General features: G+C 54.4%; 1 protein-coding gene across 12 annotated transcripts in view; it reads right to left on the bottom strand.

Annotated features, from left to right (window-relative positions):
- The window catches only part of PDE4DIP (phosphodiesterase 4D interacting protein), a 150,196-nt gene that overhangs the window by 28,381 nt on the left and 108,320 nt on the right, over positions 1 to 13,495 (bottom strand). For 9 of the 12 annotated variants that reach the window (XM_073356288.1, XM_073356287.1, XM_073356289.1 and 6 more), the window contains 3 exons: positions 8,329 to 8,411; positions 7,757 to 7,980; positions 275 to 662 (listed from right to left, as the gene is read on the bottom strand). In XM_073356288.1, coding sequence (XP_073212389.1) covers positions 275 to 662; positions 7,757 to 7,980; positions 8,329 to 8,411 — 695 coding nt within the window. Of the gene's footprint in view, positions 1 to 274; positions 663 to 5,480; positions 5,591 to 6,190; positions 6,586 to 7,756; positions 7,981 to 8,328; positions 8,412 to 13,495 lie in introns of those variants that run through there. The other 3 variants (XM_073356291.1, XM_073356290.1, XM_073356293.1) reach the window with 3 other exon arrangements.

Raw genomic sequence — 13,495 nt, 5'->3', positions numbered from 1 at the left:
GTCATTCTGATCACTGGGAAGGAGCCTGGGCTGCCCCAGGTGCTCGTATTGCCCTCCCTTTCCCCCAGCCCAGCTGGCCAGGGAAGGTGGCATGAGGTTCCCTTTTACTGCAATGGCTTCTAGTTCAGGGGCACCCAGGGCTGGCTCCATCCCTCTCGTGGCATGGGAAGCCAACAGGCAACCAGAGAAGGCTGCCCCCTGCTGGCCAGGGTGAGGCTCCTTGCTGAGGGCTGAACCCTCTCCCACTCCCAGCCCCTTAAGCCAAGGGAGTTACCTGGCTTATGCCCCTGTGGGCTTGGGGTGGTCCCAATTCCACCACCTGGGACCCAGGGCAGGGCCTCTTTGCTGGGTCCTCCTGGAGCTGCCCCTCCAGGGCTGGGCGCTTCCCAGGTGCCACCCCCATCTCTGCCCGGAGCTGGTCGATCTCCGTGGCCATGCCGGTGATGAGCTGGGATGGAAACTTGCTCTCGCCCTCCAGGCAGTTCGGCACCAGCTGGTCCTTGAGGAGGGTGACGACTGTCTCTGAACTCTGCAGCTTCTTGCTCTGGGTATGCAGGGCCTCCCTGGTCTCCGCCTCGTCCTCCCAACCCTCTGACAACGGGGCTTCCCCCAGCCGCTCCTTCAGCTCTGCGGTCTCCAGGCACAGACTCAGCAGGGCTTTCCTGCAGGGGACACAGGGGCTACCGTCAGCATGGGGAGCCTGAAATGACCCAATCCCAGAGCAGCTCCCCATGTCTCCTCTCCACAGATCCCCCAGCCCAGAGAGGGTTGGAGAGTTCCTCTTGCCCTGTTCTCTCCAGACCATTGATTGCCCTCCATGCTGCGTTGGGAGGGGCACTGGGCAGCTGCACGCCAGGCCAAGTGGCTGGCAGGACTCCTGGCCATTCCCAATGCCCCTGCAATGATCGTTGCCTGGCCTGGCACCCGACCATATCCCCATTCTATTCACATCTCTCCATTGGTTCCCCCGTCTCCATCACACACAAACCATGGTCCTCCTTTTCGCAGCCTCTCCCCAGCCACCCCATCATCCCAGTCAGCAGCAAACCATCGCCTCCCAGCTCTGCTGTGCCCAGGGCGCCAGCCGCCATCGCCCACGTGTTACATCTGTGCTGCCCCTCGCCTGGGAGATGCTTCCCCCCGACCACCTGCAAAATCCCCCCCCCCCCCCCAGCTGCTTTCGAACCCTCCCTTCAGGATCCGCACTGCCGTGACCCCTGCAAAGAGTCGACTAGCCAGGCCAGTGATGAGCGGAGCCCACTGCCCAGTTTTGTCTCACTGGCTCCTGGTTCTCCCCAGTCTGTGTCCAGCTCGTGTCTCCTGTCTGATATGTAGCTTGGCCGCTCCAAGGGGCAGACACTGACTCTGTCTGTGTCTGGACAGTGCCAGAACCATGGCCTGGGCCACCACTGAGCTCCTAGGTACTAGCACAATACAGATAGTAATGAAGGGGAGCCACATGGTGCCCGACAGGGAGCAGCTGGAATCCCTCCCCAGGATGCCCCCCAGGCACAGACTCTGGCCGCTCTGCACTCCACTGAGGGCCCCACCCTCCTCCCAGCAGCACAGCTGGCTTTTGGGTGCAGACCAGCCCCAGCCCACCTCTGCCCCCACATGCCTTTTGCCACGGGGACGTGCTAGGCAGGAGAGAGAGGTTGCCACACAGAGGGGTGGCGCAGTGCATGGAACCACTTCCTTTCTCCACTGGCAGCGAGAGGTGGAGCACCACCGGGCCGGAGCCAGGAGAGAGGCCCACGCCCTCTGGAAACTTCTTCAGGATCAGGAGGCTGTAGTGCAAACTATGGCCCAGGCCCGCAGGTACCGGAAGAGAGATGCGCTGTGCAGACGTTCACATCGCCCTCTTCTCTGCAGCCACTGCCCTGGGCCTCAGCCCATATTGCCCTGCCAGCACCCTGTGTCTCCCCTGCCCACAGATCCTCCCATCTAATTGTGATTCATCCCCACCTCCCTCCCCAGCTGGCCAGGGCTCTACGGTTGTCAGCTGGACATTGCAGGACACTCTCTGCCAAGTCCCTGGAGGTTTCTGTGACCCGGGACATGCTCTACCAGGCCCCTGTAGGTTCTGTGACCCAGAATGCCCTCTGCAGTTCTGTGATTTAGGCCATGCCATGTTTGGAAAGCTTTAGCCCATAGCTAAGTCAGGGAAGGGGGAGGTTTCGCTGACATAGGGGATGTCTACACTGCAGTCAGACACCCATGGCTGGCCCGTGCCTGCTGATTCAGGCTAAGGGGCAGTTTAATTGTGGTGTAGAGGCTCAGGCTGCAGTCCAAGCTCCTAGACCTTCCCACCTCGCTGGGTCCTAGAGCCCAGGCTCCAGCCCAAGTCCAAATGTCTACACTGCAATTAAATAGCCCCTTCGCCCCAGCCCCTTCACCTGCATCAGCTGGCATGGGCCAGCCTGGGGTGTCTAATTGCAGTGTAGACATCCCCTAGTTAAAGCAGTGAAACCCCTCTAACATGGGCGCAGTTATCCAAGGACAACAGGAACACAGTCCAAAACAGAGCTTGTGGGTACAACCAGGACCCCTCAGTCAAGTCCTTCAGGGGGACAGGGAGCTTAGACCCCAGCCCTGGGGTTCCCTGCATTCCTCCACCCAGCCCCAAACTGAAAACTAAACCCCCCCAGCAGGCTCCCTTCTGCAGCCTCTGTTCACATTCCTGGGCAGAGGTGTTACCTCCCCCTCCCGGCTCAGGTTACAGGCTCTCAGGTCTCCCATCCCCAGGGCACATTCCCAGGTCAACACTCCCCCCTCCCTTCTGCGTCACATCATCACAGACATCCCCTAGTTAAAGCAGTGAAACCCCTCTAACACGGGTGCAGTTATCCAAGGATAAGGAGCTGTGTAGCTTATTTCACTTGGCTTATTTCACTGAACCAGAACACACCACGCCAGTGTAAGCACAGGATAACTGTGGCCATGCTGGACAAGAAGAGGGCATTATAACATCTTCCATGACTAGTACAAGGGGCAGTACAATAAAGGCCCAGTGAAAGTATAGCTGCCCTACTACTACCTCAGTGTGAACTACTGAAGGTTATTGGTTTCAGAGTAACAGCCGTGTTAGTCTGCAAAAAGAAAAGGAGCTGCAGCTCACGAAAGCTTATGCTCAAATAAATTGGTTAGTCTCTAAGGTGCCACAAGTCCTCCTTTTCCTGAAGGTTATTGGATATGCTTGGCAGCCAGGAGGGGTAGCAAGCCTAAAGAAAAGGCTCCTAAGGGGTGTATTGGAAACTGCTTTGGGTGGAACTGGATTAGGAGTTAGAATACTGGATGCTACTAACCTAGAGGTATTGGCAAACAATGGAAATCCCACCAGTGCATCCTTATCAAAATTAGGAATGGGGCAACAATTATTTTCTAAAATACGGCCAGTATGGCAACAGCAAGGTAAAAAGGATTTATTACTTTTAGCAGAGGCTATGGGAACTGTGATAAATGAAGTGGGGGGGAGCTCCCTTTTATCAACACCCAGCCAGCAGCTGTAAATCCCTCTTTGTAGCTGTTCTCTAATTGCTCTACCTGTAAAGGGTTAAAAAGTCTCACTGCGATGCATAGGTAAAAGGAAGTGAGTGGGCACCTAGGCAGAAGAGCGATGGGAAGGCTAGAACTTTTTAAAATTGAAACAAGACTCCCCTTTTTCTGTCTATGGTTGTTCTCCCAGAGAGGCAGACAGGGAGCAATTATACTGTGAGAAGCTTAGGCCAGGTATGAAAAATCATCAGTATCATACCTAGAAACTATTAATCTAAAACCCCAGATATGTAAATGGATCAGGAAATGTCTAGGACAGAGGAGGGGGCAAACTACGGCCCCCCGGCCACAACCAGCCCACAGGACCCTTCCCTCTGGCCCCCAGACAGCGTGGTGAGCGGGGTGGAGGCTAGCCCGGCCCCTCCCCTCTGCTTCCTTCCCTCCCTTGTAATCATAGTTCCTCCAGCACCTGGGCAGCATGGCTGCAGCTCCAGCTGGGCGGCAGGGCTATAGCGCAGCCAGACCTCATACTCCAGGGCAGCACGGTCAGGGAGAGTTCCGGGGGGGGAGGTCAAGGGGCCTGGGCCCTGCTGCCGCCAGGAACAGGGGTAGAGCAAACCAGGGCCCGCCTCCACCTCCAGCATGCTTGGCCCCTGTCCCCAGCAGCCAAGCCGAGACAGGGAGCAAGCCCTGCCTGACTGCCAGGGAGAGCAGCCAAACGAGCAGGGGAAATGCACTGGGAGAGGACTGAGCCCCCCTTTCCCCTACCCCACAGGTAACATGGGGCGGGGGGCCCCAGAGGGGCAGTCAGGGGGTAGGGAGCAGGGGAGATTGGATGGAGGGGTCCTGGGGGGGATGGTCAAGGGGCAGAGAGCAGGGGTGTTTGGATAGGATGTAGGAGTCCCAGGGGACAGTCAGGGGTGGGGAGCAGGGGGGGTTGGATGGGGGTGGGAGTTCTGGGGGGCTGGGCTGGGGGCGGGGGCCTTCCCTACCTGGCCCTCCATACAATTTCTGTACCCAATGTGGCCGTAGGGCCAAAAAGTTTGCCCACCCCTGGTCTAGGAAGACACAGTTAGGTTTCTCCCTTTTATTTCTTTATGGCTTATGGATTCCTCTGTGCTAACCCCAGGTGCTTTTGTTTTGCTTTTAACCTTTAAGCTGGACCTCAAGAAAGCGATTCTTGATGCTTAATCCTTGGAGTTGTTTTTTTTTTTTAATCTAGCAAAAGCCTAAATTCCCAGATGTATATTCTTCTTTTTTTTATTAATAAAATTTACCTTTTTTAAGAACAGGGTTGGATTTTTGTGTCTTAAGAGGTCTGTGCACATGTTGTTTAATTAGCTGGTGGCAACAGCTGATTTCCTTTTTTTTCCTTCTTCTTCCCCAGCTCTTCCCTGGGCTGGGGGTGAAAGGACTCGAGGGTACCCCACAAAAAGGAATTCCCAAGTGCGCCTTCCTGGGTTCTCAAAGGGGTTTTGCCAGGGCTGCCCATATGGGGGGGGGCAAGTGGGGCAATTTGCCCCAGGCCCTGGGCCCCGCAGACAGGGTGGGGGCAATTTCGGTGACAATTCAGCGGCGGGTCTTTCAGTACCTCTCTTCCTCAGCAGCGGCACTTCGGCGGCAGCTCAATCACTCCGCTTCAGCCTTCTGCGGCAATGCGGCGGCAGGTCCTCCTGTCCTCTTCTTTCTTCGGCGGCACGACTTGGGTTTTTCTTTTTTTTTTCTTCGCCGCTTGGGGTGGCAAAAACTAACTTTTTTTTTATGGAAGGGGCCCCCCCGAAATTGCTTTGGCCCAGGCCCTCTGAATCCTCTGGGCGGCATGGGTTTTGCACTTGGGTGGTGGCAGCATCTACCAATCCAAGGTCAGAGAAAAGCTGTAACCTTGGGGTTTAATACAAGCCTGGAGTAGCCAGTATTAATTTTTAGAGTCCGTCAGGGCCCTCACCTTCTGCACTCGAAGTGCCGGAGTGGGGAACCAGCCTTGACAGGAACAATTCAAGGAAATGTGTCCTTAGCATTAGCCTGTACACAGGCCCAAGGAATAAGTCAGCAATTGGTTGTCCAAGTGATTCAGGAAGGCAAGCAAGGAAATTTGCTTTTGGAAATAAAGTTGTTGTTAGAAAAATGTTACAGGATGGGAAAGACAATTAATGGCATGGTGCAAATTGGTAAACTTTACACTGAATAGAGACCAAATGGTTCTATGACCATATGTAGTAAAAGAACACCCCTGTCTAACTACTGATATATATCCAGCGGTCTAACTACTGATATATATCCAGTTGTACCCCTAGGAGTCCCGCTAGCAAAAAAGTTTGGTTATGTATTCCGCTGATCATCATTCCTGGGCATATAAAGAACATCAACAATGGAAAACCATTGACATGTTTCAGTGTGTGGCCCATGAAAATTTGGGATGTGTGCGTGAGGATCAAAATTTACAAAAAAAGAGATCAATGTTTTTATGCTCAAACCAAAAGGGACCCAAAGATGTACATTTGATATATTCATTGAACAAAAGTCAGTGTTATATATGCAGGAAGGGGATGTGTTTGTGTTAGGAATCACTGTGCAACGGTAGTCGTATAGTATAAGGAATTGTATTTTATGACTTATTTAGTTAATAGATGTTTTTGCACTATTACAAAAATTGTAAGTTGTGATTTTGAATACTATGTTTCCTTGTGGACTGTAAACTACTTAAAGTTTAAACCACAGTTGTATCACAATGTAACACCTGTAACCTTAGAATTGAGGTTCATATGGCCATGAATAAGACCATGTTAAGGAAATTGTTGGCCCATCCTATGTTATATTCACATCTACAACATGTTGTGCAGACAGGAAAGCAAATATGTATTGAAGTACTGCATGATAATACAAAAGTCATCCAGGAGCAGAAAACTATTGTAGATGCAGGAGACCACTCTTGCTGGGAAACACTGTTAGGGTGGTTGCCTACTGCAACTGGTATGCTAAATATAGTGGTTCACCCCATCGTGGTGATCATTGGAATCCAGTTGGCTTGAATAGTGAGCATAACAGCTTTGGCTTGCTGGATGAAGAGAACTGTTCAGAGAATACAGGAAGCTGGCATACAAAGTCAAATAAGGCCCTTGTTAATTATACCCAGGAGGCAAGATCAAGCTCAACAGGTCTGAGTGCTGGCCTCCTGTAATAGTAATGATGGCTTTGGTAAAAGTGTCATTAAGGGGAGGATTGTAAGGTCTGAGGCCTTCTTCTACAGTAAGCAGCAGCAGCCACATTAGGAGAGTAGCAGCCATGAGCTAGGAAGCAGAGAGTCACATCCTCACATTCTATCTAAATTATATAAAAACAATGTGAAGGGCTGTTAAGGAGGCTCCTATCCTAATAGTACCCACCATCACCAGACGAAGAAACAGATCTTAAGAAAACTTTGTTTGATGCATTCTGCCTGGCAAGGAATCACTTATCAACAGCTGTGATTGTGAAATCTCTATTTCTTTATTGTTTGACTTTACAGTCCCCACTTCTCTATTGTTTATCTGTAGGTTCCCTATCTGGTTCTTTGATTGTTTCTGTCTGTTGCATAACTAATTTTACAAAATTTAAATCAACTAAGGTGGTGGGGTCTGACTGTTTTGTAATGGGCTAGGATGGGTGGAAAACACTATTCTGTGGGACTTCAGTTTAAAATGATTGGTTAAGGCAGAGCTAAGCAGGACTCAAATGTAACTATATAAACTGGGGTCCAAACAGAAGTTCTCTCGAACCTAACCCCAAGACACAGCCCAAGATCAGAGCTGCCACACTCCAGCTTCTGCACAGTGTGATTGGCAGGGTGTAGGAGTCCCCGGATGACCTGATCCTGACTGGCCACCAGGAAAAGTTTGTCTGCCTTATTGGGAGTGGTGAGCATTGTATGCTTAGCATGTGCATTCTGTTTTGGTGACTGTTAATAAATAGAGGTTAAGGCTATTCCTGTGTAATGCTCTTTCACTGGCAACAGGCCGCACAAACCCACAGAAGATTAGGCCCTGAGCTCTAGGAAATGGTTATAGGCAGGTGCCTTTTGCCGGGAGCCCTAGGAAATGGGTAAGGGTGGGGGTGCCAAAATTAGCTAGGTTATGCCTTGAGCCCACAGAAGGGTAACTGTGAAGTGCCCTAAAGTGTGAGGGTAACACAGAGTCTGTACTCCCTCCTTGCTCTGCAGCCTGATGCCCTCACATGCTCTCGTGACCCCAGGCTCTCATGCCCAAATTGCATCGGCCTGTCCTACCTGATGGGAGAGAGATATGAGAAACCAGCTTCCTCCATCAGAGTCTTCAGTTCCCACAGCTCCCCTACCACCTTCGCCTTCTGCTCCAGGAGCTGCTGGTTCTTGGCTCTGACGCGGAGGAGCTCTGCCTGCAGGCTGCTCTCCTTCTCCAGGGGAGCCAGGGTGAGGAGATCGGGTTGCACTGCCTTGGCCACCGGGCTCTTCTCAGGAAGCCCTTGGCTGGTCTGGAGGGGAAGCATGGTGCCATAGGAGAGGTTATTGTGAAGGGCTTATGTGTCACTGAGCTGCCTGGGGCAGGGCTGGATGGTGCCCAGGGAGGCCTTTAAAGCACTGACCCTGCAAGCTGCACCCAAAGGCCTTTGGTTCCTGCTGGATTTCTTCACCAGGCCCTGGTTCTCAGCTGATCAAAGCAGACAACCTGACTCCCAGCTGTTTAGCAATGAGCAAGTCTCAGGTCAGCTGCACAGCTCCAAGACGATCTGCCCTGGGTCCTTCCAGGAGCTCCCCTGGCCACCCCACTCTGGCCGAGCTCTGGCAGCACCTCAGCAAAGCGGCGCATCTCTTGGACTCACCTGCTGGCTTGCGGGTCTGGGCGGCGCCTCCCCCTTGATACCTTCAGCACTGACGTCCCCGGCGTACTCCCGTCCAGGCTGACCTAGCAGAGACACCAGGCTGTGAAGCACTCAGAGTGAGGACAACCCAGGCTCTTCCAACCTCATCAGCGTTCCCACTAGCCCAGCCGCTCTGCAGGCACCCAGTGTGGGGAACGCCGCCAAGACCCCACAGTGGCTAGAAACAAAGGACTGAGCCAGGCCACTTGCTCCCACCCTGGGATATGGCCCCACTCCCTCCCTGCACCAGGCACCCCCATATGGCTCTGGAGGCCAGTCCCTGTCCCTGTGGGGATGCTGCAGGGAAGTCTACCTGCACTCCCCGAACCGCCTCTGGGCCTGGAGCAGCAGTATGTGAGGCTGACCCAGCCCTGCCCAGGAAAATACCCACCCCAGCAATCTGCACCCCATGGTGCCCTCTGACACAGCCAGCCACCGGCAAGCTAGGCCCAATTCCCGGCTTCCCAGAGACTCAGGACCACGGGCCCTTCTGCAGGAGATGCCCTGTGCGCATTCCTGCCCTTTCCCAGCAAACAAGACCGACATGCATTCCCCCCCCACCCCGCCCCCACACAATGCCATGCATGAGGCCCATTCCCTCCCAGCTCCCTGCAGTTCCACCCATGCCTGGATGGCCTCTCCTCGCTCCAGGGAGCCTGAGAGGGAAGGCACGCAGCTCCCAAGCTAAGTTCCCTGTAAGCTGCATGGCCGTGCTGCCACACAGCAGCCTATTTAGCACCATGCAGGTGCTCAGGGAACCCTCCCAGGGACCCGCCGTGGCTGGGGGAGGGGCGCCCTTCCCTGGGCCCAAACCCAGCCCGACCCCCAACCTGCCATGGCTGGGGTGGCACTCCAGCCCCAACTATGCCACAGCCTGGACCTGCCACAGCTGGGGTGGCCCTACCCTGGTCCAAATGTGGCTGGGGTGGCGCGGCCCGGATCCAGCCATGGCCAGGGTGGTGTTTCGTGGCCCGGACCCAACTGTAGCCGGGGCAGTGCGGTGTGAACCCGGGTGGCTGTGCCCAGATTCAGCCGCAGCGGCCCAGCCCAGACCTGTCACAGGGCACCCTTCCCAAACCCAGCCCCGGCCCAGACCTGCCGCGGCTGGGGCACCCCACTCTGAACCTAACCCCAGCCGGACCTCCAGGGGTCAAGGGAGGGGCACATATCCTGCAGCCCCAGTCCCAGAGCTGCCGTGGTGGGAAGAGGCAACTTCCCCCCACAGGCCAGGTGCACCCCAAACTCCTCATCCCCAGCCCCACCCCAGAGCCTGCACCCCCAGCTGCAGCCCTCAACCCCTGAATACAACCCTCTACCCCAGCCCTGAGTCCCTCACCCCCGGCCCCACCCCAGAGCCCATACCCCCAGACGGAGTCCTCACAGCCCTGTACCGCAACCCTCTGCCTCAGCTCTGAGTCCCTCACTCCGGGCCCCACCCCAAGCTGGAGCCCTCACACCCCTGAATCCCAACCCTCTGCCCTAGCCCTGAGCCCCCTCCCACACTTGGAACTCCTCGGCCCCACCACATGAATTTTGTTATGTGTCACACATCACCTCCACACTGGTGCACATCACAAAATTCATTCCACACATGGGTGGGAAAAATTAGAGGGAACACTGCTCCCAAGGCCCAGGGGAGGGTGCTAGACAGGCAAGGACTCCAGTGCAGCTCACGCTGCAGTGCTGCGGACCCAGGGACACTGCATGCCCTCATTACAGTGCAATGACAAGCAGAAGAAAACTGCAGGCACAGTGATCGGCCAAGAGGGCTCTGGTCCAAAAGGGAGAGGAGAAGTGATGAAGGTGGGACCCAATGGGACCCCAACCGAATGAGCTTTTCAGTAACCCTCTGGGTCAGGACTGGAGCTATCAGGCGCTACTGCAGTACTAATAGAGGATAATAAGTGTTACAAGCTCTCTGCTCCCTGGTGCCCTCACCCCAGACAGCTTACCGCACAGCCAAGGGCTTCTCTCAGCCTCCAGGCACTCTTCTGCCCAAGAGCACCAAGCCTCACAACCACCAAGGCTCCGCCAGACTCTGCTCTGCCTGTCAACTGTGGTTCCTAACACCGGCTGCCTAGAGCTTGGCAAGACCCATCAGGACAGGAAGGGAAAAGCCAGGAACTGACAGGTCACCGGCTGGTCCCAGGGCAGCAAGGAGCCCAGCAACAGGCCATTCCTGGGAGTGAACATCTCAGGGAGGTTTGGCGTCAGCCACAGGAAACAGCAGCGCTGCGCCTGATCCTCAACCGGTGCAAATCAACACCACTCCACTGCCTTTGACAGATCAACACGGACTCCCACGTGCCGTGGACCTGGCTCTGCCTGCTCCACTTTCAGCAGCAAAAGAGAGAGGTTCCAGGGCAGAGTGAATCACCCCAGCACATACCCAGCCATCTGAGCATCAGTGCTGCAGGCCGTCCATCGCCCCAGGCTGGATCGCCCACGTTTAGCACCAACAGCAGTGAGGGCAGAGCGCTGGAGGGGAGTGCTGTCCTTGCCATGCGGCTGACAGGGCTCTCCTCCCTCCACAGGCTGGCAGAGCAGGGTGCTGGCAGCAGAGCGTGGTATGGTTGCTCTGCTTTAGTCCTATTGACTCAGCCAGAGCCAGGCTGCCTCTGGCCTATCCCAGGGTCATGGCAACCCCAGCCTCTCATGGGGTATCACTGCGAGGGGGTCAGGGTCCTCAGCCTCCCCCAGTCCCTGGCTGTTTCTCAAGTTACAAGGTGGGGAGCCCCGGTTTCTTGTATCGGAGGCTCTCATTCACCAGGGCTCACTCCCGGGGTCTTTGCTTTTGGAAAGGGCGGTGCAGCTGCTCCAAGGTTGGCTGGAGATGGTTGTGCCCCTCACCCACCTGCCCTTCCTAGCCCACCCAGCAGAGTCCCCAGCTTCTCAGGGGGTTGCACCCAATAGCTGGACCGGGGGGCGAACATACAGGGTAGTCTCCAGGCTCTGACTCCCTCTGCCCCACTGTCCGCCCTAGCTCTCGGCATGGGTGCGGGAGGTGGCCCCAGATTCTTCTATGGATTGTGAGGAGGGGGCAGCAGCCACTTCCAGCCCCAGAACCAGGAGGTCAGACACAGGGCAGCGTACAGCCCCGCACCACAGATGGTGCTGAGGGAGACACCCTTGTCTGTCCCACAAGGAGGGCCCAGGGCTTTATCTGAGCCTAGTTAGGGAATATGTTAATGGGACAGGAGACCCTGCGACCTGGGCGAAGCACTGCGGCTATCGGGAGTGGCCTGGTGGGCAGCAGGGCAGAGCCACCCCCAATGGCTGGAGCAGGGTGGGACAGTTACCTCTGCTGACCATGGGATGCCAAGCGCTCTCCAGTCTTTCCAACTCCCACTGGACCAGAGCTGGCCAGTGGGCTGCCAAGTCTGGGATCCACCCTCTGTCATTAAAGCAACACTGGGGATTTCAGGGGAAGACAACTCCTCTCACACAGCACCTGGCTAATTGTCAGTGCCGCACATGGTGAGAACTGCTGCCTGGCCATGGCAGAAGCTAAATTGATGCCCTGAAGCATGAGACTTGATTACATTTATTTTAGCTCCTTGTCCATAAACTCACAGATTCTAGACTCTGACATACAGGCAGTGAATTCAGAAACTGTGTGAACAGAGCTTTTCTTTGCTCTGAATTTAACACCATTTATGCAAGAACCAGGGGTTTTTCCTGCTATGTGAGGCAGAATGAGCAGAGGGACCAGTCGAGCTTCTAAATTTCCCTTCACGATGTTCAGTATCTCAATCGAGTCTTTTCCAAGCCTCCATTTTCTCCCCACCCAGCCATCTTTGCAACCTGTCTTGGGACGGGCACCATTTCTTTTTCTTAAAAGTCTATCAAAGCTGAGCCCAGTTCTGTCCCTGTTCCAAGGTACTCATGCATCCTAGTTCACTTACACTGGCCAGATGCCCTCTGGAGCCACCACTGACAGCTTCTCCATTCCTATCCTCAGAGGATCCCATCAATTCAGAGACCAGCAATAGAGCTGAAAAATCCAGTCTATTTCGTTAACATGCCTTGCCAGGCACTTCCCCTTCTGCCTTCTAGTGTTATTAGCGAACTCCCCCAACTCAGTGCTCTGCTGCCTTTTCCAATCAGTCTATTTCAATGGTTTGCACTCCTTTGCTCCCACTAGAGTTACAGTTGCAAAAGTTTCCACAGAGCTCCCCGTTTTCACATGCCCAGAACTTTCTGCAGCAGCCATTCTCCATGCTGATGGAGAAATCCTGACTCTGTTGAACTCAAAACTGACTTCAACAGCATCAAGATTGCACCATTGGTCTTGGCATTGGGCTATCCTCTCCCCTCATGTTTTAATGTGGGCAGAGCCCCAGAGGGAGCTTTTCCATATAACAGTGTAAGTAAAATACACTTTTCAGACTTCAAGGCAAATATAAGAACAGCCGTAGCGGCTCAGACCAGAGGTGCATCTAGCCTAGTATCCTGTCTTCCAATATTGAGGGAGTGAACAGAACAGGACAATTTACTGAGTGATCCATCCCCAGTCATCTAGTCCCAGTTTCTGGCAGGCAGATTTAGGGATTATTTAGGGAAAATTAAGATGGCTCTTGTTTGAATCAGGGCTCCAGCAGCCAGTGCTGAGCACTGTCCAGTTGAGGATGGACTTGCCATGTATTCTGGATAGGCCAAATATTTCACAGACAGCCTATATTTAGAAATGGTAGAGAGAGGTTTTATTACAAAACATTCAGTGCTATTTTTATCCTTCCATGCTAAGGCACTTGATTCAGATCTGCTGCCCTCTGCACTAACTTGCCTATATACTTGTTTGGAGGGATCCATACACAGCAGGACAGACACCCAGGAAGGTACATGTGGGTGCCAGTGAGTTTAATCTGTCTCCCCACAGCTCCGATTTATGCAGTCTCTCTCAGCTAGCTGTGGGCTGCTGTGCAGATCAAACCTGCCTGAGCTCAGAGCATTCTGACCACCACATCCCTTCTTGCTCCTCACATACCCCTAGGCTGGGGGATGAGAGGGGAGAGCAAAGGTCCATAGCTGGCCCTGCACTGGGGGAAGCCCCTGGGGGCTTCCCCTCCGACTTGCCTTCAGACCCCCATGTCCCACTGGAGTGGCACACAGGAGCTGTAGCAGCCAG

This window comes from Lepidochelys kempii, chromosome 8 (assembly GCF_965140265.1).
Source record: "Lepidochelys kempii isolate rLepKem1 chromosome 8, rLepKem1.hap2, whole genome shotgun sequence".
Classification (NCBI taxonomy): Eukaryota; Metazoa; Chordata; order Testudines; family Cheloniidae; genus Lepidochelys; species Lepidochelys kempii.
Note: the sequence above shows the minus strand (reverse complement) of the source record. Positions and strands in the feature narration are given on the sequence as shown.